Here is a 25989-nt window from a genome sequence, read left to right on the forward strand (position 1 = left end):
TTGATCGATCTATAGATAACTGTATTGTATTGTACAAAACGTATAAGTTAATGCAAATAAATAATGTACAAATCTTTTATTACACAGGGCAGCAAACTGTACAAAATGTGCATTACCATCATACAAGAAAAACAGGAGATTTAGAGCTCAAAGATGACCAATGTGATACATCAGCTTCAGATCTGCTAAGCCAAGACTCTGTTTACATGAAGTCTCAATATCAAAAGGATTTCCCGCCTCCAACTTCTTGTCGCCGAAGAAGAACACCAGCTTTTCCACAAGCAGACAATATTGGCATCAACCCAGCATTCAGGTAACAAGTGGTGGTTTCACAAGACTCATGTGCAGGTGTTGTGGTGATACTGACAGATCTAACATGCTTACAGGATTGACTTCTGCACAGTTCAGAGAGAGACTTTTCCCTGTTGGCCCGTTGGAAGTCCTGTCATTAGACATTTAAACAAACCTTCTGGGAGATGGTGACATGAAAGAGAAATGTTGATTGCAAAATAAGCACAGATGGCCGTGTGTTCTATACTGGCCAACCTCTTTGTATGTCTTTTGTAACAATAAATGATCCCAATGACTTTCAGTGGTCAAAATTTCAGAGATGTCATGAACAAATGTATAAGCCATGTGTCCACACCATTCACTGAGCAGAGTGAGACTGAAGTAACACTAGACCCTTAACCTTTTTATAAGATGATTTCAGACAGACTCACGTGAGCAAGAAAAAACAACCCATGGCCATGAGTTATACCTGAAACTTAAACCTTTTTATTGTAGACAGCAGGGGATAAAAGACTGCGGCTGGCTTAACAAAACCACCAATCCATTAAATACTGTACTTTAGCCTGTATGTTTCACTCTAGTTGTCTAATATGCTCCCGGTCCATAAAGGAAATAATGGGCTTCAGAATGATGAAAATCTAGCACTGTTGCCATAGCGTTTAACAATTCAGTCAAAAATCCATACTTAAATCTTACCTTATAAAAAAATAACTTCTTTGCACTGTCTTTTAACAGTCTAGTGTAATTATTTCTGTTGTTTGATTGTGTTTCATCTTGTTTTTCACAACATACATCTGCAACAAGTAAGGCTATTTCAAGACTGACTGACAATTTATGGGTTTCAGAAATTATGAAAAATTAGGACTGTTGATTCAGTCATTGATTATCATCTCCGTTCTCTGCGGCTGCTCCTGTCTCGATGCCTGCGGTCGTCTCTGTCCTCTCCTCCTCGGTCTCTGCCTCCATAGTCCCGGGACCTGTGGCTGTCCCGATCAAATCTATCTCTCGTCTCCGATCTGTCCCAATTCCTCCGGCTGCCAGCGCTTCTATCGGAATTAATCAGATCAATAGGTCTTTGGAAAGGTCTATCCCGGCCGCCGAACCGCAGCTGCCCGGACCCTTTGTTGCCCCCTTGTCCTCCTCCAAGCCGCCGCGGGACCCAGCCCTTCAGTGTCCGTTCTTGTTCCATGTCCACAAAAAGTTCATGTTGGTCCAGCACAAGTTTGTCCGCCTCTCGCCAGGCTCGATTCACGGATCGCTCTTCCTTGTATTCGACGAAGGCGTACCGTTTGGAGAACCCGGTCACGATGTCCCGCGCGAGCCTCAGCCGCTGAATGTCTCCAAACTTTGAGAAAACCTGGTGCAGTTTATCCTCGGTGGTGACGGGGTTCAGACGAGCGACGAACAGAGTGAGCAGCGGATCCCCAACGACACCTTTGTTGGGTTTGTAGCGGGCAGCCATTGCCCTAAAAATAGCGCGATCGTGGGGCTCGTCATCGGTACCGTCAATACTCCCGGCTTTTAGAGGGTCGTATTCCCTCGCTATTGGACTCCAGCCGCTCATGTTGAAACTACGACGTGCTAATAGTTAATTACTAGTTACGCCTCACCAAACGTAAAAATAACTTGCCAGTAAAGACGAGATGTGGTGGTGTTTACATTGCTTTTCGCTCATGCGCCAACTATTTTTGAGTCCATTGACTTCACTTCCGTAGGGAACAAAATGCTGGTATTAAAGGTTCCTAGGGGGCACATTATGAAATGTGCAAAAAAGAACATTTTTATCTATACAAACACATTAAAAAAGTTTTTTGTTAATTGTGGCGAAACATCACAGTTCAGTTCATGTTTTCATATATAAATATGCCATTTTATCTGCAAATAGTTTTAAAAAAATGTTTGTATATATATTTATGATAATAAAGCTTGATGGATTGAGAGTTGCATCATACAATGATGAAACAAAGAAAATAAATACATTTAAAGTAAAAATTTAGGTCTGGACATTTTATTTGAGAAAAAGTTTATTGAAAATTGGCATACAAATTCAAATTCCCTATTTATATTTGGTTAAAAAAAAAAAACACATTTTATTAACCCAACCCAGCTTATAATTGCTATCAACAACTACCAACCACCATCACTGTACGAACCATAGAAATCTTATTTAATGTAAGATGTAGACGGAAGTTTGGTGTATGTATGCAATACCATGAGTCTCACTCCCGCAGGACACTGATCCACCCTCACTGTGTGAAGGAGAGGTTTCAAAAGTCTTTCCTTTCTGCTGCTGTCAGACTTTACAACAAACACCGTTAGCCCTGAACACGTGTATACTGTCATACCCATGTGCAATACTGACTTAATCATGTGCAATACTGTCATATTCATGGGCACTCTGACATGTCAATCATATTGGTGCAATATTCTCAGTCCATATAACTGCTGTAAATAAGAGTGTTACTATTTTTTTTACTTTTTATTAAGAAGTTTTCTATAAGTTATCTGCTCTTTACTTCTGTACCTACTTTGTGTTGCTACACTGGAATTTACCCACTGTGGAACAAATAAAGGCTTATCTTATCTTAATACCAGATGTGATCTTTATATTCCATACAAATATGTGAATGCAAGTTGTGTTAAAATATATAAAACAGAAAAAAACTTACCCGTAGTGTCTCATCTCAAATTGTTTTACTAATGTCTTAAACAACTTTATTTTGACATTAATTTTAATAGGAGCAATATGAATTCACAGTAGTCCTTTACTTAATTTTGTAATAAACAACCAATACAAACTGTAAAAATAGTGATATTTAGGGAAATACATACATGAAGGTAATTCAAAATAAGGAAACCCCGTTCTCAAACATCTTTAAAAAGTATATATACAGAATTTGTCCTTTTACGTGCTGGTAGCATTCATAATGTAGTTCATTCAGTGGGATATTTATTATCGTTACATATCCTCTACACTCCATTTGTAAGCTTCTTCCTGAACGGCCTTCTTATCTGCCATTCTCGCATAACGTTTCTGTTCAAACCCATTTGACCTGTGAAGAAAATATTTTAAAAGTCAAACACCCATTAATAAGTTACAATGTATGTATATGTTACCATCACCAGGAGTTTAGTTGATAAAAAGAGGATGAATAAAAGTAATTCTGACAACCCAATTTTAACACATTTTCAAAGTTAAACAGTTTTTTTTATTATACCTGTCAACTCCATCCCATCGATAACCAGGAAGAAGGTTGAAACGATTAGGTGGTGGTGCTGGGCCTTTATACCGAGGTTTTTCTGTTAAAGACAAAAGATTTTTTCAACCCATTTGTTTAAGTGTTAGCGTATTAGTACTGAAATAACCGTTTCATAATTGAATATTACCTTTAACGCCCTGTGCCTTTAAATCGCGATCCTTCTTGCGTCTCAGCATTGCAGCCATTGGATCTCCATCGCGTATCTGTTCTCTTAACATCTTGTCCAAATCTTCATCGTCATGATGCCGTGCAAGAGGTTTCTGGGATTCAAGCAAGGCATCCTCAATTCTCTGTTGGTGCATTTGACCCTGAGCCAAGCTAAAAACACAATTTTCATAACAAAAGTTATTCAGTTAAAAATGCAGCAATACAGCATTTACATTAGCGTGTTAAAACACAACCTACCCCTTTCCCCATTGAGCATATTTTGCAATCTTTGCCGCTTCTTCTTCCGCTTTCTTTTTCTGTTCATCTCTCTCAGAATCTAGATCCCGTCTTTTTCCACTCTTGTCTCGAAAAATGGTCTGTGCATTTCGTGATTCATCTACAGGACAGAAACGGAATCTTAATGCCTAGAAGTGGTTACAATTATCATTCAAAAAAGCAGCTTCAAACCTTCTAACGGTTGATTGTTTCGATCTCTGCGTCTGTTTTCCTCTTGCTCCCTCCTCAGAACATCCACAGAAACCAGACCAGCCTTTCCACCAGACAGCATTCTCTGACCCTATTTATTGATAGATATTGATATAGATATAGATGTATACACACATTTAATAAATGAAAACCGATACAAAGTTTTAGTAGCTCACATGTGTCTGTTCTCGCCTTCGAGGAGGTGACAAATCTTCAGAGATTTGAGGTCGTTTCCGAGGAGGGGACTGATCAGAGTCTGACTCTTGCTTTGCTCTGGATCGCCGTCTTGGTGGAGACTGGTCAGAATCTGAAGCTTCTCTCGTCACCTTTTTTTGTGGAGGCGACTGATCGGAGCCCGAGTCATGTCTTTTTCTTCCTGGTGATGACTGATGATGTTTAGGTGAACGCTTATGACTGGTTTTCCCCCTTGTGTGTGATGACTCTAAACAAAGAACATAAATGATTGGTTAACATTGTAATAAAATAATCATGTCTTAAGTTCTGATGAAAAAAAAAAAACATTTAATTTGAACTAGGTCATCACACCTTTAATTTTGCTAGACTTTCTTGAATGTTGTCTTTGAGATGACATTTCTGGTGAGTCGTGTCGACTTCTCCTGGGAGGGGAAATATTAGGAGAATCATGGTGACCACTTCTTCTTGGAGGGGAAGCATCAGGGGAGTCATGGCGATTCTGTCTCAGTGGAGATACATCAGGTGAATCATGACGAACACGCCTTGTGGGTGAAATATCAGGAGAGTCATGGCGAGTTCTGCCTGATGCAGCAGGGTCAGAATTTTCAATCTTGTCTTCATCCTCTTCATTTTCAGCTGAAAGGGCCAGGATGAATGAAAAAAAAATCAACTACATGTTATATTTGTGTTTTACTACCCATCTCAGATCATTGTAATACCTCCAATGATTTTCCATCGATTACTGGATCTAAAGACTTCGAGCTGTTTTATTTCTTCCGGTCGCTCATCAATAACTTCAGCAATCTGTAACATCAAAGGAAAATAGAGATGGTTACATTGCCATTGCAAATACTAATTGTTTTCTGTTCTCTCCCGTCCTACTAAGCTAGGTATGTCAGAATCCGCTAGAGGCACACTGCAAATTCAGTCCTGCAGTTCTGCTGGCCCGCCTGTGACAGTCTTCCGCGGGGACTGCGTTTGACAACTTTTACAGAAATTGCTCCTCTCGCGTCACAAACCAATACCATCTATCGAAAGTGTGCTAAACTGTAAATCACCACTTAAGTCTTCTTGTGAAGATTCACGGCGATATACAAGAAGGAGAAAGTTTTGAAAATGTACTTCACGGAAATGCTGAAAATATAGATAATTTGTCACTCTATTTTTTGTAATGAATCATAAACTACAGAAGATTTGTGATCTAATTCAACAAACCTCATGAAAATGGATTAAGGCTAAGTATGTTTTTTTTAGCAACCGCAATATTGCTTGTCTAGTTAAGGCATCTGCTTCCGGGAGGTCCACGTCGGCTGTCAGGGCAGAAATATTTGCAGGGCCTCATTCAAAATGCTTGTTGCTTGCCCTAAATGTATGAAATTATACAGGTTGTGAAAACACATGCCCAGAAAGTTCAGATTTATGACTGTATTACCGCCTTAATACATTTATAACTTGGAATATAAACATTTAATGAAACCCCTTAAATAACTTTTTGACATATCAGAAAATAATGTGATGTGGTTAGATGCATGAATACAGTAACACTGACTGGCCACGTGGTGGCTGTACACACAGGTGACAGCTTCCCTGCACAGCAGCAGCAGTCAGTGGTCACAGCTTTTTGGCTAAAATGTGTGGACGTTTTTTGCCTCATTCTGCCTCTTGTAAAACCTGAATATCTCCCTTGTTTTTTGGAATTATTGACTTATTCCAAAAGTATTACTCTCTGGTTACCATAGCCTTTCTGATGGTCTATCAATTGTAAATCTGACCCTTTTGATTTCCCTCCCTGATGTACCTACCTAAGCGCCTAAACTTCATACCATTTTGCCCGATAAAGTGAAAAAAAAAAAAAAGACATTTCAGTCATCTTATACACAGACAATCGATTCCATGAATTGATCGATCACCCCCATTACTAGCCAAGCAAGCAACAAACACGACTTACCACTGGCTCTTCATCATCTTCATCATCTTTTTCTTTAGATTCTTCAGCAATCTGTCGCCAGTCAATATCATCGTCAACAATCTTAAGCCTTAAAGACAACATAAAAGTGAAACTAAATTAGAAGACTATCGAATAAACATTTGCTAGCCAACTTGGTTAGCATTTTACCCAAGAGCTGAGCTTCTCTACTAGATACATCCTAAATATACTCAAAGGGACTTACCCCCTTCCTTGCAACTTGGAACGTTTCTTTTTAACCTTCCCCTTCGACTTTTTCGCATCGTCACTAGATAAATAGCGTTTGAGGTACTCGGCTTTGGATAATTCCGAAGATTTGCTTGTGCCCACGGAAGCCGCCATCTTTATTTTTGACAAAACTACGGGAGACGGCAAGGGTCAAAGGGCCTTCTTCTTCTTCTAATGGAGTTTCATGGCGGTTGGCAAACTTCTAAAAGTGCATTACCGCCACCTGCTGTTGCGAATATGCTATTTCTAAGTGCTCATACTAACAATGTGTGAAAGATAGAAGCAAAACAAAATCATGCATGTAGTTATCTATGTCCTCTAATCAGTTCTGGTCACAAAAACTCTCCTTAAGCGTGTTGTTTAGATCTTCCCCCGTAATATCATCTACTTTTAGGAATCTTTTAGCAGCATCAAGGACCATGTCAATTCTGTCCGACTTCTTTTTTAGACCAACTGAGCAATTAAGGATCATTGTAATAAACGCCAAGAAACACTTTTTCTCCATTTTGATAAAGTCCTCCTTCCTTCTTTCCCCCGTTCACAGTCTCCTCACACGTTGTCTCCTCACACGACGTCTCACACGTTGTCTTGACCCTCTTCACAGCTTCAGAATATGAGATTTTATTTTCCTTCCTCAGACTATCAATCTGATCTTCCATTTTTCTTCTTGGACAAACAGATGATCCAACTCTGTGATTCCCCTTGCAATGGCAGCATGTTGGCTCCACCTCACGGAATGTTCTACACTCTTCAAAACCATAATAATTTCCACAATTTGCACATCTCTTTTTCCCTCTGCCCACAATCTTGCCAACCTCGTGTGGGTCATTAAATATTCCTTCACTCGTATCAATTGCCACATACCGACCGTAAATTCTCCTTCTCCTCTACTTGCTTCACTCAAACTCAATTTCTTTGTGCTTCTTTTCTTTTTAGTTTCTGATTCTTTTTGAATTTCGCTCTCGTCACTATCCGACTCCATTTCCGCCACCTGCTTCTGCCCGCACTCCCCGACCACCTCCGGGTCAAAGGGCCATCAAACTCCCAAGAATAAAATCCAAAGAATAAAGTCGGACAGGGAGACAAATTACTAAAGTCTAAAGTCTAACTGCATTGGGTGGCGGTAATGTAACACTTGGATATCAACCGCCATAAAACACCAAAGAAAGAAAAAGAAGAAAATTAATATTTTTATTGTTGGAGAGAAAACTCCGGACTGTGTGGATTGTAGGTGCTGGTCAGGTGCTGGTTCAGGTCTGTTTTCCTCTTTCTCCCTTCTCAGAACATCCGCGGAAACCAGACCGGACCATTCTCTGGCCACGTGTCTGTCTTGGCCTTCGAGGAGGTGACACATCTTCATCTGGTCGCTCATCAATCACTTCGTTCATCACAGGAGCTTCCTCATTTGCTTCATCTTTTTCTTTAGATACTACAGCGATCGCTCCCCAGTCAATATCATCGGCAATAATTTTAAGCCCCTTTCCTGGCAACTTAGGACTTTTGGTTATATACTTACCCTTTTTCGCGTCGTCACCAGATAAATAGCGTTTGAGGTACTCTTTGGATAATTCCGAAGATTTGCTCATGCACACGGAAGCCACCTTTAACAGTTTGATTGCTCAAGCGTCAACTAGAAGTCAAAGCACATGTGACATCATAAAGCACAGTGATGTCATAAAGCACAGTGATGTCATACAGCATGCAATGACTGGAGCGCTCTCTACTGGACAATCCACTAACTACAAGAGCATGGAGAGGTGTGATAACCAAACACAGAAATTACAGGGCCTTTTGTGCAATTATATTCCATTGTAAGTAGTTTATTCATGAGAGTAAATTAGGCTATATTTCCTGTTTGACTATTTGATCTCTTCTGTTCGATGCTTAAACTTTTTCATCTGTACTCAGCTTCTTATATTTCTTAGCGCTTGTATGTATGTATGTATGTATGTATGTAGTTTGTGACTATGGATTGTGAGATCAGGCGGATTGGAGGTGGTTGCATGTGAAGGGTTTTTTATGCTCTATATGCTTTTTCTAATTAAAGTCTGATTTGATTTTTGACTATCTTTGCAAATAAACAGTACAAACTTTGATTGGGATTGTTTTTATTTAGAAATCAAACAATCTTTTATCACACAATTTTAAGCCTATGCACATTAGTATTCAAGTAAAAGAAATCACCGTTTATCATATTGCAATTCATGCTTCTGACCAACGTTAAGTAAATAAGATGATTTTTGTTAAAACATATTAAAGCTTCCTTATTCTAAGCCACAAGTGTCTCACAAATGTAGCAGGCATATAGTCCATGTGTAGGGCGAATCTATATTGTGTTTATAATCAAAACACATTGAATAATGTCATAATGTCAATGCTCCTGAAAAGCAGATATATCTCATTAAAGCTGCTATTGCACACTGTATGGAATATGATGAAGGCCAAGAACCTTTTTGGATTTTAATGATGCATTTGTTGAAAGAAGATAAGGAGACCCATAACCCAGATGCAGGATGTCTTCAGAATCACAGCTGAACATGGAAGCAGCAGATCTGTAAAGACATGATATGAAATATAAAACATTGACAGTCACAAATTCATTATTCGGATCAACTGAGAGTCAGTACCTCTCTCAATGGTGATGGTGGCAGAATTCCCAGAGATCTTGCACATGTAGGTGGTGTTGTGTGGGAGTGTGTCTGTGTAGCCAGTCAGCGTCATGCGGTAACCACGAGACTCCAGCTCTTCCACGTAGCTTTTATCCCTAAACTGGCTCTCAGAAGCTGCTCCCGAAACATTGGTGTTGATCACTGCCTCTTTGCTGCCGTACGACCAGGAAAATTCATAACTGTTAATGCGACTGGGCTTGGGTTCTACCAAGCAGTCAACTCGAAGGTCTTGGTCATCCTCAATGCACACCGAGATGAGGTCGGATTTGGCTGGGATTAAAAACACTGTAATGACACAAATAGACAGTCATTCGATAAACAGTCATTTGATTGTTCATGCATTACTTTGTACTGAATAAAACACACATATCAGTAGCATTTGTGTTAATAAGTATATTATTACAAGTTATTATTATAAATGAGTAATACAAAAAGTAAAAAGTAAGGGGGAAAATCTACTCAAATATGTAGCTAGTACATGCTAATATATGGACAAAACATCTGGTTCATGTTCTACAATTGTTACTATGACTACATATTATTAAAGGTGCTCAATATATATTTTGTCCACCTGCTTGTTCACATGGATGTATTGTTGCTTTATCTAGCATATGGCATTAAAATACCTTGCATTTATTCAAGTACAGCTGCTTTTAATAGAAAAAAAACATGCATTCTTAGAGAGTCTTCTTCTCCACTGATCTGACTTGTAATTTTTCAGATTATAGGAAGTTTAAAAAACACTCTTAATAGAAGAACTCTTATAAACAAAAACTCTTATAGACAAAACCTCCCATTTCCCAACAAGGGATGGAGGGGGAAAATTAGGATGTCCGCCGGAATAACGTGACCCATCGTGTGCAGGCAGCCTGTGGTGTCCCGTGAGGTGAGGATGTGGTCTGCTGAGAGCGAGGAGGCTCTGAGGGACTGCTTCAGGACCACTGTCTGGACTGAGCTTTATGGCCCACATGGGAAGGACATCAACACCATCACAGAGTGCATCACGGACTACATCAACTTCTGTTTTGAAAACATTGTTCCCTCCCGGACGGTGCGGTGTTTTCCAAACAACAAGCCATGGATTAACCGTGAACTGAAGGCTCTGCTGAAGGAGAAGAAGAGAGCCGTCAGGTCAGGGAACAAGGAGGAGCTGAGGACTGTGCAGAAGGAGCTGAGGAGGAAGATCAGGCAGGCTGAGGCCGGCTAAAAGAGGAGGATGGAGGAGCAGCTGCAGCAAAAGAACATTCAGGGAGTGTGGAGGAGCCTGAAAACCATCTCGGGCTTCAAAATCCCCCCTGCCCAGACAGAGGGGGATCTACAGTGGGTGAATGATTTAAATGCTCACTTCTTGAGGTTTGATCGGTCACCCGCCCCTCCCCCTGCACAGCTGCATGCTCCCTATTCCACAGCTGGACAATGCCCTGCATCTGTTCCTCTTCGCTTATCTTCCCCGGACCATCAGCTCCCCACTTCGCCTGGACTCACCCATCCCCCCAGCACACGGTCCCCCTGCCAACCACTGACTGTCACAGAAGCACAGGTGAGGAGTGAGCTGAAGAGGATTAAAGTGAGGAAGGCAGCAGGACCTGACGGCATCAGCCCCAGGCTCCTTAAGTCCTGCGCAGATGAACTGTGTGGAGTTATGGAGCATGTCTTCAACATGAGCCTGAAGCTGAGGGTGGTACCACAGGTCTGGAAGACCTCCTGTCTGGTACCTGTGCCTAAGACACCGCGCCCCAAAGACCTCAACAGCTTCAGGCCAGTGGCTCTCACGTCCCACCTGATGAAGACACTGGAGCGGCTGATCCTGGACCACCTCCGCTCCACCGTGAGCTCAGCCATGGACCCGCTGCAGTTTGCATATCGGCCTGGCATCAGAGTGGAGGACGCCGTCATCTCCCTGCTGCACCGCTCTCTCTCTCACCTGGAAAAGCCTGGCAGCTCTGTGAGGATTCTGTTCTTCGATCTTTCCAGTGTCTTCAACACCATCCAGCCGCTGCTCCTGAGGGACAAGCTGGAGACGGCTGGTGTGGAGTATGACCTGGCAGAGGGGATACTGGACTACCTCACAGACTGACCCCAGTTTGTGAGAGCACGGGATTGTGTGTCTGACACTCGGACCTGCAGTGTGGGGGCGCCCCAGGGCACTGTCCTCGCGCCCTTTCTCTTCACCCTTTACACTGCAGACTTCAGACATGACACGGACAGCTGTGTCCTGCAGAAGTTCTCTGATGACTCTGCCATCATCGGACTCATCACGGACGACGATGACGCGGAGTACAGAGGACTGGAGCAGGACTTTGTGGACTGGTGTCAGCGGAACCACCTCCTCATCAACGCGGGGAAGACCAAGGAGATGGTGGTGGATTTCCGCAGACGCCACCCCACTGCCCCCTCACCAGTGAACATCCAGGGACGGGACATTGAGAGAGTGACTCATACAAGTACCTGGGTGTTCATCTGAACCACAAACTGGACTGGACTCATAACACAGACGCACTGTACAGGAAGAGCCAGAGTCGGCTCTACCTCCTGAGGAGACTCAGGTCTTTTGGAGTGACAGGGCCACTCCTGAAGACCTTCTACGACTCTGTGGTGGCATCAGCTCCTGTACGGTGTGGCCTGCTGGAGCAGCAGCATCACAGAGAGGGAGAGGAAGAGGCTGGACAAAGTCATCAAGAAGTCCAGCTCCGTCCTGGGCTGTGTTCTGGACTCGGTGCAGGAGGTGGGGGACAGGAGGGTCCTGGCTAGATTCACATCTATGCTGGACCATGAGTGTCGCCCCCTGCAGGACACTCTGTCCGCTCTGGAGAGCAGCTTCAGTGAGAGACTGATCCACCCTCGCTGTGTGAAGGAAAGGTTTCGCAGGTCTTTCCTTCCTGCTGCTGTCAGACTTTATAACAAACACTGTTAGTCCTGAACACTCGCAATACTGACCTAACCTAATACTGATGTGCAATTCCGTCATATGTGCAATTGCTGTTGGAATTCATGTGCAATTCATGTGCAATTACTGTGAAATTCATGTGCAATCTATGTGCCGTCGTGACACATATTCATGTGCAATTACTGTCGTGATCACACGCAATGGTATGTATGTATTTATTTATTTGTCTATGGGAGTTTTTATTTATAGGAGATCTACTGAAAGTGTTTTTCAGACTTCCTATAAGTGATCTGTTCTTTCGTATCTACCTCTGTATCTTCCTGCGTTGCACCAATGAAATTTCCCCATATGGGACAATAAAGGAATATCTTATCTTATCAATCTCCGGGTAAGACGATGGTTTCCCCCTCAGTTTCACGAGTTCCTCCTTTGTATAAACGCGCGACGGTGGCCGAGGGGCGCGGTGGGGCCGGGGGGCTAGCTCGGAGCTAGCGCACATCACAACGACACGACGAAAAACACTCAATAATCCAGCCGAACAAAGTCAAAACAAATTGAATTAAAGCGATTCCAGCGCGTGTCCCGATCGTACACCTAAAGTTGAAAAAATATTTACAAAATACAAAAGATAAAGCACAATAAGTGTGAAAAAAGTGTGAAAAAGTTGCACCGGGCTACCAGCAGGACCGGCGCCTTTGTGACGTATCATAAAGTTCCAGGCAAAGCAATAAGATCTTGAGGGGGAGGGCCCCTAGGGCGCCTTTAAATTGCCATACATACATTTTTTATTATATATATATATATATATATATATATATATATATATATATATATAAAAATTATATATATATATATATATATATATATATATATATATATAATTTATTTTTTATGTTTATCTTTATTTATTTTTCATTTTTATCTTTATTTATTTTTCCTCTCCATCCCTTGTTGGGAAATGGGAGTTTTTGTTTATAAGAGTTCTTCTATTGAGAGTGTTTGTCAAACTTCCTATAAGTTATCTGTTCTTTTCCTCTGTATCTAACTGCGTTGCAACAATGACATTTCCCCATGTGTGGGCAATAAAGGATTATCTTATCTTATCTTATCTTATAATATGAAAAACAATAGCACCAAATGTACAGAGCATTTGTTCAAAAACGTATTAAATCACTGCCAACTTACATCCCAGCGTTCCACAGAAAAGCAGAGATTTGATCATAGCGAAGACGCTGTTGACATAAAGAGTAGTTTTAGAATGAAAACATTGACAACCCCAAATGCCCTTCAAACTAGAAACGATGTACTAGCAGAGTGATACAAAGTATGATTTGAGACAATTCAATGTAACATTATTGCAACATTAATTTAGCTTGTTGGCTGAACAAAGGCTACTGTTTACAATCAGAACGTGCATATGTTTGTTTTCCAAGTAATTCTGCTTCTCCTGTATATCTGTCTGCAGCCTTACCTACTGTCAAGAGCTGGAGTCTGTATGGAGAATATGGCTCTTTTCAGCTGCGTAGCAAACAGCCGATGGACGTTCAAGACACAGCAGCACCGCAGAGCATCTCACTTCAGGAATGATTCGGGACACAGAGCACTGGAGAGGCGGGGGTGGGATGTGCCTGGTCTGGAGAAAGCTGATTTGCTTTTCTCTTCTGCGGCGGTTGACGGGACAGCTGAGCACGTCAGACAGCACGTGCGAGGACAAAACACAGGTCATAAATCTGGCCACACAGTGATATCTCACATTTCCCTCCTGCTTTACTTTCCCTTATATGCCATGCAATGATTCCAGCCAGTGTTTTAACAATGCAATTGTTCCCATCAAAAGGGCTATCCAACATCAGGAAAGTCATCAGTCAGTAAGACGTAATACTGTACGATCTTGTGTAAATGAATAAAGAACGTCACCAATGTCACAGAATGTAGCTCATTTCTAGCAACGTCATACAAAATTATTTATTTATTTATAGCACATCTTTGTCGCCACCTAGAGGACACTGGAAGTTATTCAATTAAGTTGCCTCTGATCATGTTTAAAACCTAATTCACCACAGATGCATCTTGAAAAAAAAAAAAAAAAAAAAAACGAATGTAGAACAAATACTTTCAACGTGTCCGAATTATCTAACGTATGTTGAACTGTCAAAATAATTGGCAATCACGTGGGAAAAACGTAATAAAGATTTTGTGTGATTATACAACAATAATACGTGAACTGGTTACATAAACTAAAATGTAATATTCTAGAAAGGCAAGATAATTCAATTTTGACTTTAATACACTTCTATTAGATGCATGTTTTGAAATGTACGTATACGTCTATTCCAGTCAAGTCAAGTCAACTATAGTGTGAAATGAGCAATTCCATTTGACTTCATTGTCCCGTTGGCACCGGTGCGACAGTGCATGGGGATTTGGACGCTAATGACCTAAACTATACATACGCCTCACGTTCATTCAGTGTCATTTGAGTGTGTTGTTTTAAAATAGCCTGACAGAGCCTTTTTACTGTGTGGCGGCAGCTAGTTGTCGGTCGGTTTGAGGGGAAGACTATCTCGGAAATAATCTGCCCACGCGCTAAGCTGCTTTATCCCCGTCAAGCCTCGAGCGGACAGGGACCGCACCTCCACACCACGCGCCACAGGGGGGTCCGAGTCCAGAGTAGGGAAAAGAAAAAGTGGAGGGGTGCGAGGTGCGGGGGTTTGGCTCTTGTGCGCACGGAGTTTGTGAGCGCGCGCGCAGAGCCCAGGCGCATCTATGGAGCAGAACGCACCCTGAGGACGAGAGCAGCAGATTCACAAGCGCACAGTGCAGTTGAGTTCACAACAAGGACTACAACGGAGGTTTGGCCATGGGAAACAAACAGTGGATTTTAATTATGGGGATTTGTCTCATTTCAGGTAAGCTCAATGTAATTTTACTAATATCCTCCTACCACTTACAACATTGTTTGTAGGGTTCTCTAAATAATGAATAAACTGGCGAGTGAGTTGTCCCTGATTGCACAAAAATATCTTTTTTTTGTGTATGCTTGTTTCATAGGCTGCAATTAGGGACTAATTCAGCTGAGCCAATTTAAAATGGGCAGGCTTGTTTATTAATCAATGGTAAGTAAACAAGCCTGACAAATTCAGCGTACTGACTCGACTATCTGTCTGTTGTATAGTTAACAAAAACAAAGCAACATTAATACTGCAATAGTAAATCGATAGGAACTGTTGACATATTTTAGTTAGGAATTGTTGATACACAGAATTGAGCAAAAAGTGCAATTGAGGACTAAACTCAAGTCAAGACAACTTTACATCCAGAAGCCACAAAAGTATTGGCCCTTTAAAAAAAAGTTGTGACATTATTATTATCTTCATCATTATTATTATTATTATTATTATTATTATTATTATTATGATTATTATTAATAATAACAATAATAATATATGGTGGAGGGTAATAGTAATACAGCTTCATTATTAAAACACGTTATAGATCATTCCCAATATACACAGGCTTTGTAGTAAGAAAACAATAGGCTATCTACGAAAAAAGCTTTATATTTAATTGAGCCATTAGTTACAGCATAGAGATTTGAGTACATTGGTGACAGATGCAGGCCACAAATCCTGTTTTTGAACTGACCTGGTGCTTCACAGTATTTTGAACACAACCGGGTTTCTATGTTCAATTGTAGAGCAGGTATTTCCTCAGCCCTGACCTAACCTACACATTGCACTTCCACCTCTGTTGATTGTGGGAATGAATGAACTTTCCTATTGTCTACTGTAACAGGTGCAGTGGTGATTACCCAAACATCCTGCAGCTGCAAACTGGAGCAATAGAGAAAATGAGGAAGGGGCGAATCAATGGTTCTCTGGTTCTCATAATGTGGTGCAGGTCCCTTTGATGGTGCACAGAAGACTGTTGCAGTTAGTTTGATTGAGATGTTAAAGTAGAGGTGTGCATTGTTTCGATGTGTTTTCCTTGTTTTGACTTGATGGAATTCTAACTTTGATTCTGATTTAGTTTCTCAGGATAAGGTTGTTCTTTATTGTCTCCACAGGGATATTTGCCCTTTCTATTTGATCTATCCTTCAATGCCAGGAGTAGTGGACCAGTGCAGCACATGTGGCCTCTTCCATATTTTGAGCTTGATAGGTTCACAGTCACGAGTACCTATTGGAGAATAAGCGTAGTGTGCATGTTTAATCCTGTTTATGTCTTGGTTAACCCCTAATTTAGACGATCCTGGTCTTGCTCTGGTTTAAATCTGGTTCAGATTTTGTCTTAATTCAGGGTGAATTCACACTTGTACTTTTTTGGTTTCGGTTTGAGCACAGCTTAATTTCTTATGTAGACTTGGTTTGGTCCAGTTTTAGTCCTGGTTAAACTTTGTGCATGTTTAATTCTTAGTCTCAATTTTCTGTGTGACTGCAAGTGTGAACGCACAATTAATCTTGGTTAAGACCAGTAAAGTTCTGATTTTAGTACTGTTCTTGCACTATTTCCACAAAGGAAAAATACATTGAAAATATATTCAAATATTTAAGGCAAACATTGATTGATCCTTTGAACGATCTGTTCTCTTTATGATGTCGTGTCGAACACATTTGGTGCTGACATACGGACATGTTGATCCTTGAACATCTGCTGCGATTGCTGTATTCAATCGGAGTTAAACCAGATTCTTTGCTGGTTCCATAGTAATTTGCCTCTGTGCATACGTGTTTGCGGGTGGGATTGTCATGTTGAAAGGGATTAGTGCTGCACTGGTGGCAGGATGGGTGTTACCAGATGATCGCTGCCAAGCTCCAGCCTTCTCACTGTTGCCACTGTAGAAATAAAGGATACAGAAACACAGTCAGCTATAGGAGCAGTAGGACACCTCCAAAACGACCAAATAGATGGTTGTCATCAGGTTGACAGAAAAATAACTTTTAGCTTTACAGTGCTGTGGAAAAGTATGAAAAATACAGTTTTTCTTTCACGTTATTCTGACAGACAGAATGATGATCAACTTTGATGTAGATGCTAATAACTGATTGCATTGTCATTTTAAAAACAACAACTTGTGTTACTAAAAAAATAATGATAACAATTAGATTGGTTATGAGATTAAATGTATTAGTCATCTGAATCCATCTATTTTGATCTGATCCTGCACTAAGGCCAATTTAATCTCACCAAATAAGTTTTGATATGACAACAGTTTTGGTCAGAGAAGGGTTGAGTCTATCAATAAAAGAGTGTAACATTGTTTTTGCAGGTCTCTACCCTTCAGATTATTCTGTCTTTGTCTGCATTTGTTCAATAACCTTCCCCTCAAAAAAAGTTTTTTGCACAGCACTGCACATTTTCTCCAGCAATGATGAAATATACAAAAACCTCTGAAAAAAGGCTGAGTGAAACTGCCAGAGAGACATCCACTTGAATTTGAGAATAATCCACGGCAGAGTCCGCAGCTGGAGGCCAAACACATACTCCCTGATGCAGAAATAATCCTGGGACGCAAACAAACCGGCCTTCTGTCCCTTCTAAGCTTTTTGTCTCCCTGTCCCTTGGGAGAATTGGACGAACATTTTGACCTCTGAGATCTGCCTCTGAGTGGATCTTCATTTATGTTTATTTGAAAAACTCTTTGCCCATCTTTGCAACCACAAACGCAGTAGTGGACATTATAATCCACTGAGCTGGCATTTGAATGGGCGCCAAGTAACAAGACAGAGTCCACGTTTCTATGGGAGATTACACATGGTACAATAATAACAGATGGTGTAATAGTAAAGAGAGTGCCCTGAAATGAAACAAGCAACATCCAGTTCAGGGGTAAATACTCTCTCCTCAAACCCATTTTACGATGAGTCTAACTTGTTCCTAGTGGCTGTTCTCAAATTGATTTCATGTGTATTTTCGACTATCAGACCACAATGCACTCAACATTACACACATGTTTATGTCTATTGTATAAGAGCAGCAATAATAAAAGTTCACTGTCAGTAAATAGTTTTATGTTAAATGTCAATGAGTAAAACTCTGTATTGTTTATGTTGAGGAGATTATAAACAGTGCATATATTAAATATATATATTTTAAATTTCAAAAGTCACGATTCCTTTTTTTGTTCCATCACTCATCCCTAGGCTGAATCATCTAAGGACAGGTACGGATATTTCTAAAGCTGGAATCAGAAGTAAAGGAACCTGTACTTTAGTGCTTTTTTTGTTAAAAGCTGGAACAATAATTCATATTGGGATGCTAAAGTGTCAACGCATCTCAGTAATTGATCAGTAGCGGTCAGTATTTATAGCTTTTTTTTTTCATGTTTCAAATTGTTGCTCTTTAAATGTACTGTATCTTAAATCCTGTGATGAACATCCGTATCAAGATCCCAGTTTCTTTAGTTTAGTCCAGAACCTGCCATAGCAAAGACGGGGAAGAGTATAATCCCAGATCAATCTCAGATCTGATGGATGAAAGATTAAAGAGTTAATCTGTTTTCTCTATCTGTTCTTCTGTGTTACATTGTCTGTGCATTCAGGTTTTCTTTTGCATATGTGTTACTTATATGGCTGTATATAGTATGTTACAATTATAAAGATTAAAATAGACAAACCTGTTATCTATAAATTATACATTTGAATGAAATTAGCTAATTTATTTGCTAAGATATTTTTCATGCATGGATTCTTATGTCTCACCTCTTTGCCTAAAAATAGCCTATTTTTCTATGATGGACAAATACAATTATTTTTATTACACGTTTTTGTAAAACTTTTTTCTACAAAATGTCCTTTTAACATAGGACACAATCTTAAAATAAATAGCCAGCCCCTTTCCCAAAGCTTCATTGGTTTGTACGTCTGCGTTACATTGTGTTGTTCAAAATGACTCATCTCTTGAGTACAGCCTTTGAAAGATGGAGGATATCCGCTGAAAAAAAGCCCCTCATGTTGTGATGCACCGGCTGCTGCTGTAGGTCGCCGGACAATATAGCCATTGTCCCATGTTCCCGTGCCCTTTTTCCTGCCCATGTGGCGCTATCTAAGCATTATCTTTCTGTGGCGCGCTGAGGTCATTTCCCATAGAGCGAACAATAGAAGAATACAAGCTCGCTAAAGAGAGAAAGAGGAAGGTGAGAGAGATACAGGCAGGAAGAATCAGCCCACAGCTATTTATTTATTCGTGGATGCTTGCTTTCTATCAAAACATGAGCCACAAAATGATCAAATTCAATATCGAAATTGATCATCAGCCAGAGCCCTCATTGTGGTGATCCCAGGTGTGAAAAAAGGAGATTAGCTTAAAACACTCCATAAAACATCATTTTTGAAAAGAGAGATTGCCCACAACCACAAACGCGGAAGGAAAAAAAGAGTCTGCACAGAAATAGTTTGTACATTTGGTAGTATCAACATTTTAGCATACTTTTGATTATTATGTCTTAAATGGATCAAAACAAATCCTGCTTTACCTGTGTTATATTGTTGACTAATGCTATTGGTTGTTTGGTTGGTTGTTTTTTTATCCATTCATATAGTGCTTAGAAGAGACGCACATCTAGTTTGTGACACAGTTATGGAATAAATCAATGCAGCTGCCCTCTTAACATTAGCATACTCAATAGTTTACTACTAAAATACAATCCATATATAAAAAAGCCCCTTGGCTATAGATCATATTTACACAAGTGAATCATCCAACACTGTTAGAGTCAGTGCAGTCGGGTTATTCGAGCTATTAACTTTAACTAAAGCACGCCATTATGTTTATAACTTTTATATACTGCAGGGGAAGATAATTTGTAAAGCTCAATTAATTTACTTGTTAGTTTAGCTCTCAAGTAGTTTAGAGTAGAGTACTATTAGAGGCGTTCTATGGTGAAAGCAGTGTATTGTAGGGTTTTAAACAGTGTATTGTGTTGCATTATTCATTATTGTATTGACCAAATGCATTGAAAACAAGTGCAAGTTTTACATAATTGTACGTAGCATGGGTAAAACACAAATCTTATTTTGTCTTGCTGCTTTCCCCTGGGGAAGATGAGCCAGGATGTCATTATGCACTGTCACATTTGTGTGTGTTTACTGAGGCATCAATGAGAATTAGAGCAGCCATTGTTGTGACCTGTCAACCCAAAATAACTAAAACTTTATTTTGTTTAGAGTACAATAAACAATGTCATACTGATTTAATGTTAAGTTTGTTTGAAAATTCAGCATTTAGTTTACATTATCCAGAGATACGTAATACCTTAACATTTTTGACTATCCTGCAATGAAAAGGTTTGGAGTAAAAACCAGGGTGGGGCAGTAATAACAGTAGTTGCAGTAGTTGCAGTAACTTTCCCAAATATTCTTCTCTTGCAAGCTCACATAGTAAACACACATGACAAGGTGGAGGAGGTGCGCCGTGGATTTACTGAAGGCGATCACCAAGTCAAGTCGTGTGCTTATTTATACCTCCCTTTAATCCCTCACCTTTGACCTCTCTTCACCTCTCACGCCGATGAACCATATCATGTTGGACAGTTGGGATCAGTGTCCTCATGTGATTATAAACAGGATATAATGCCAGTAGAATATCCTTACTTTACACGTATAATGGGAACATTTTATTATGATTCTTTTAAACTTGGTCCAATATGGGTTTTGTTTTTGCAGCTATCCAATATTTTTTCATATTCAAGCAAGGCCAACAAATTCATAGAAAGTTCACAAATCCACTTTTCCAAAATGTTCAATATTGGTCTGATACTGATATCTGGAAAAACCCTCAAATATCAATTATACTGATATCGGAACTAATATATCGCCCATCAGTAACTGTGGTAAATACTATTTCTTGTCTCCATAGGGGTGCAGGGACAGAGTGTGGAGATGGACGAAGAAAAGTCAGGGTTTGTGGGGTCAAAGGTCGAGCTGCAGTGTCGCTTCATCAACAGCTCTCCACCGGTCAAAATTTCACAGGTAACTGCAACCACAAAAACACCAATTCTTCTTTCTTTCCTGGATATTTATTTTAGTACAATGTGAACCACTTCCAATAAACAATGCATCCACAAATTAAAAACCAAATGGCTATGGATTGTTACATATTCTTTCAATGCACTAGTTGTATTGTTTAAATTATTATTGTCAAAAGAAGGCACTGACGATGTTCTCCTTTGGATTTTCCAACAAGAAAACCCGCAGCAAGTCATCAACAAATATTATTAAAAGCAAACCACCGAAGCTTTTGTTTTTGTTGCACATTTTATGGTGAGCAACTGCCACCTGCTTGTCTCCATGGAGATGGTGTTTGTCTGGATTCTGCCACATTATGCCATTAAACTTATCTATCTTGCATTTTGTAAATCATCAGTGTTGTTATAGCTAAAAAGTTAAATACAAGTAAAGATAGGCAGGTGGCTACCTCTCCACCAGAAAAGTTACATTGTGCACCTTTACATCACAACATTTAGAATTTGACAACTTAGGTCAATATAAGAGAGAAAATAATACATTAAAGTTGGTAAATAGGCGCCAATACTCATAGCAAAAGCATAGCCTTTCCTGACCTCTGACCTTTTTGTGTTGTCCAGGTGACATGGCAGAAGCTGGTGAACGGCTCGAAGCAGAACGTGGCCATCGCAAACCCATCTCTGGGCGTTTCTGTGGCGCCACCGTACCGGGACCGCGTCACTTTTAAGAATGGAGCAGTGAGACGTAGAACCCCAAACCTCGAGGACACGACCATCACCGTCTCATCGCTGCGTTTGTCAGATGAAGCTGCGTACATCTGTGAATATACCACCTTCCCAGCAGGAAACAGAGAAAACACTGTCAACCTCACAGTCTTAGGTGAGAAACAGGGTCTTTGTAAATCTTCATTTATAGTGTATGAATAAAGTTTCTTATTCTAGTGCTTAATCCAGTCTCAATTTTGACATGGATTACTCAACCCTCCCAAAATTCTAAGAACTTTTGACAGAATGCATCTTTAAATTGAGAAAACAGAAAATGCTTGGATTATTTTCCAAATTCTCTGCCTCATTTTTTATTCCCTCCTTGATTTATGATCTCATGTGATCAGATTAATTGGACATTTGTAATGATGTCCATATAGCATCGTAGAAAAGATGGAACACTTCTGGATGAATGTCCATGTATGTTACATCTGTGAATTAGTTGTTTTGTATTTTGGGTTGTAGCATAATCCAGTTATAAATCCATCCATAATCCAATACATCATATGCCATTGATTATGCAACATTCTATGTCAGATAATACATTGCAGGCCAAAGCATAATAATAAAGAAAACTCTACACTGTTTATTCGCAGTTCGACCAACGACCCAGATGAGTCTCTCCACACCGACACTCGTGGTGGCTCGATCATCAAAAGTAAAAACTCCAGTGGCCACTTGTGTTATGGCAAATGGCAAACCTCCAGGAACCATCAGGTAGGAGAGTTAAGGAAGATATCGTAAGGGAAATAATCATAAATAACAAATTATACAGAAATATATAATAAAGTTATATATATTATATTATATTATATTAATATAGATACATTTTAAAATGTGTTGATGTGACTGATCTAGGAATCTATCATTTGTCTATGAAACATAACCAACTGATAACCATTTAGGTAACATTTTATAGTAACTACACTAATTATCCCTAAAAGTATGAAGAGAGTCTTAATTGATAATGAACATTTTGCTTATTAAGAACTATTCAGGCTACTTAATAATACCCCATCCCCACCCTAACCTTACTCCCTTAATCAAGTATTTGGGATTATTATGCCTGAATTATTCTTAGTAAACTATTCTTTCATGAATTAATTATTTGTTCATACGCTATTAAAGATAATCACGGATTATTAAATGGTGGTACCAAATTGTATTTACAACATCTGGTGATCATTTGGTTATGTAATCATCATTTCAGATCAGTTTATTCTCCATACATGCCGTGATCTCTCATAAGTGTATAATCATTACATGCAGGTGGGAATCGCGTGTCCCAGGAGAAGTTAGCACCAGGGAGTACAGAAACGAAGACGGGACGTACACTGTGCAGAGCGACTATATCCTGGTCCCAAGTCGAGACACGCATCGAGAGACGCTCACCTGCGTCACCACCTACAATGAAGAAGTCTTCACCGACAGCGTCACCCTCGACATACAGTGTAAGCCCCTTAACAACATGTGCAAGAGCAAAGAGCACTACCAGAAGAAACACAGGGGAGATGACACTAGGGGTGGGCAATTTAGACAAATATGTTTAATTTAGTTTAGTCTTTATTGGTCTAGGGCCATGTACAAATGCATTAATCTTACAAGAGAAAAGATGATCTTTAGCAGATTTAGTTACTGCTACTTTTCATTTGCAGTCCCTGGGCAGGTATGCACACAAAAACGTGCAAATACAAATACACCCTTTTAACTCAAGTTTAAAATATGTCTTGTCTCACAGATGAGCCGGACGTCATAGTGGAGGGCTATGACGGAAACTGGTACTTGAACCGAGAAAACGTGCAGCTCAACTGCCTCGCCGACGCCAACCCCTCTGTGTCTCTGTACCAGTGGAGAATGTAAGTTTGGTTTAATCAGCGTGCATCATTCACAAGCGATGCCTTTGAACGTGTCATTTTATTTGTATCACAGAATTAACAGTTCGATACCAGACAACGTTGAAATCCGCGACAACCTCCTCATTATCAAAGGACCAGTCACAAATGAACTCCAGGGGACCTACGTGTGTGAAGCGACAAACAGCATCGGGACGCGCGCTGCATCAGTGGACATCAGTGTCATTGGTGGGCAGCTGTACAGTTTACCTTTAGTACAGTACAGAAGATTAACTGGAATATCAATTAGAAAAGCTGTCCTTCTAAAAAAAAAGATGCATTGTAAGTCTGTGCGCTTTGTTTTATAGACAAGCCTTTACCTCAGATTGCCACCGGTGACATGGTCAGTGTCATTGCTCTGTTATTGGCTGCCGGAGTCCTGCTGGGCATCACCATCACCGTCCTCATCCTTAAAATCAGAAGTCACAAAGACAGCTCATCGTAAGCAGCATCTTTATATAAAACAGGAATAACTAATGGCTTCTCTTGCTGCACTGACGTATGCTGCATTGTGTTGTGTTTGATTAGAAATGACTCGCCGTCTGGAAAGATGCCCCAGCCACTGAGAAAGAGACCAGATGACTTCCAGGTATCCTACGATATAAAAACAACTAACCCATTACATACTGTTACCAAACCAAGACTAATCACTGACCAGTTACTTGCTAAAGTTTTTACCATACCACTTATTGTAGCATTGGCCAAGAATTTGATAATTCTTTTTGGAATTTTTATTTTCTTCCTCAGCATTCGAGCAGATTTTATGAGGAGCTTCCTAACACAGCGGACTACGTGAGCTACCGACTGGCCTGTAACAAGGAGGACTATCCTGAACCCTACTCTCCCCCCATCCAGCCCCCTCTGTCCTTTCTGCCCCAGCAGCCCTACCACGCCGCTTCACAGCCCAACACCGGGGAGAGCAGTAGCAGTAGCGGGGGCACTACCTCCAGAAACACATTTTCCCCTCCGACACACACAACCGCCATCTTTAAATACCCTTCTGTTCCAGGACTGACTTCTCCGCCCATAGGAGCTTCATACACCTTCCCCAAAGAGCAGTACGTCTAACAAAGAGTTTAAATTGTCTAAAACAAAATATACATACATACTGTTTCCAATTGGAGGTTGACAGTGAAGCTTTTGAGCCTAAATCAGCTGAATTTTTAATCACAATATTTTATTATTTTGTTTTTGTAAGTGTAATGAATATTGTTTGGGTTCATCGACACAAATATGTTTTTCCTTTGGTTTCACTTCAAAAGTGACTGCTTTTAACTCTAGCCAGGTCACTCTCTGTAATCAACATGTAATGTTTTACAATCATCTTTAGGTTTGTGGTTCAACTCTGTTTTTGCACCAGAAAATCAACACAGATATAAGTCTTTTCTGTAAAATTACGTTTGCATGGATATAGCCTTTTTTGTTTGTGTCCATAATAAATAACACTTCACAGACAATGAAATGAGATGATGTTCAACTTTCTCCCTGGTCCTGTACGCTTGTCCCTAAACACTGTCCCTTATTCGGTCTTTGTGTGAACAGTGTCTAAGGCATTTAATGTAGACACATTCATGGACATTTTATGTGAAATATATTATACTAAAATAATTCTTAATAGGGTGGGCAATGAAGCAATCGTATAGAGTCACAATCTTGCGTTTATCACGAGTCATACGTACTTGGTTCATGTTCATGATGTTTAAGAGGTGAATATCTGGTTCTAAGAGCATCTGTGTTTGAACATAGAGTTGTATCAAAGATTGGCAGGTTGCCAGAGGGTCCACTCACACTTATATTGGTCTAAATGTCCACCCTACGTCTACATTCCATTCTTTTTCCTGCATGACCCAATCTTCACAGCAAAAGCATTATTTGAAAACATTGTTGTGTATATGTATTTTGTATTATTCACATTCTCTTTTGTGAGAAAATTTTTATTCATAAATGTGTTCTTGTTTCTATTGTTTTTGGATTATTTATGTGACTTGTGGGGTTTTAGAATTCATTGACGCTGGCTGTTCATGAACATTGGATTTTAGTAATAAAATTCACAAAAACATGCCTAAAGCTAATTTTGACTGGATTACACACCACTGCAGCCCACTACACACAGTGAACATACATTTTAGTAAAGCAACTAAACAGGCTGGATTCAAATTAAAATGTACAATTTTCCGATAATGATTTAGCATTGTACAATTTAAAATAAAACCCTCAACAAACCTGAATTGACAAACCTGA

The 25989-nt window shown here is 40.1% G+C and overlaps 4 protein-coding genes across 4 annotated transcripts; 1 reads left to right on the forward strand and 3 right to left on the reverse strand.

Moving 5' to 3' along the window:
• Nucleotides 1–61: 61 nt before the first annotated feature.
• snrnp35 (small nuclear ribonucleoprotein 35 (U11/U12)) lies at nt 62–1962 on the reverse strand. Its single transcript, XM_072446141.1, has one exon. The coding sequence runs from the start codon at nt 1853–1855 to the stop codon at nt 1178–1180; it is 678 nt and encodes a 225-aa protein (XP_072302242.1). The 5' UTR covers nt 1856–1962; the 3' UTR covers nt 62–1177.
• A 1169-nt stretch (nt 1963–3131) lies between these two features.
• On the reverse strand, nt 3132–6720 carry bud13 (BUD13 homolog). The gene is made up of 10 exons (XM_072446142.1): nt 6551–6720; nt 6315–6415; nt 5099–5173; nt 4731–5015; nt 4361–4626; nt 4167–4275; nt 3957–4095; nt 3679–3869; nt 3510–3591; nt 3132–3344 (listed from the first exon to the last, which is right to left on the reverse strand). The coding sequence occupies exons 1-10, from the start codon at nt 6685–6687 to the stop codon at nt 3251–3253; spliced, it is 1479 nt and encodes a 492-aa protein (XP_072302243.1). The 5' UTR covers nt 6688–6720; the 3' UTR covers nt 3132–3250.
• Nucleotides 6721–8664: 1944 nt separating this feature from the next.
• LOC140360775 (uncharacterized) lies at nt 8665–13505 on the reverse strand. Its single transcript, XM_072446144.1, has 3 exons — nt 13315–13505; nt 9201–9527; nt 8665–9125 (listed from the first exon to the last, which is right to left on the reverse strand). Exons 1-3 carry the CDS (start codon nt 13349–13351, stop codon nt 9034–9036), a joined length of 456 nt encoding a protein of 151 aa, XP_072302245.1. The 5' UTR covers nt 13352–13505; the 3' UTR covers nt 8665–9033.
• Nucleotides 13506–14658: 1153 nt separating this feature from the next.
• Nucleotides 14659–25016, forward strand: nectin1a (nectin cell adhesion molecule 1a). Its single transcript, XM_072446145.1, has 10 exons — nt 14659–15038; nt 20986–21098; nt 21713–21971; nt 22453–22573; nt 23126–23307; nt 23595–23712; nt 23786–23937; nt 24057–24189; nt 24277–24337; nt 24496–25016. Exons 1-10 carry the CDS (start codon nt 14990–14992, stop codon nt 24814–24816), a joined length of 1509 nt encoding a protein of 502 aa, XP_072302246.1. The 5' UTR covers nt 14659–14989; the 3' UTR covers nt 24817–25016.
• Nucleotides 25017–25989: the final 973 nt, after the last annotated feature.

The sequence above is a fragment of the Eucyclogobius newberryi genome, unplaced genomic scaffold, assembly GCF_026437365.1.
Source record: "Eucyclogobius newberryi isolate DKJ021-1_F unplaced genomic scaffold, fEucNew1.0.hap1 SCAF_15, whole genome shotgun sequence".
NCBI lineage: Eukaryota > Metazoa > Chordata > Actinopteri > Gobiiformes > Gobiidae > Eucyclogobius > Eucyclogobius newberryi.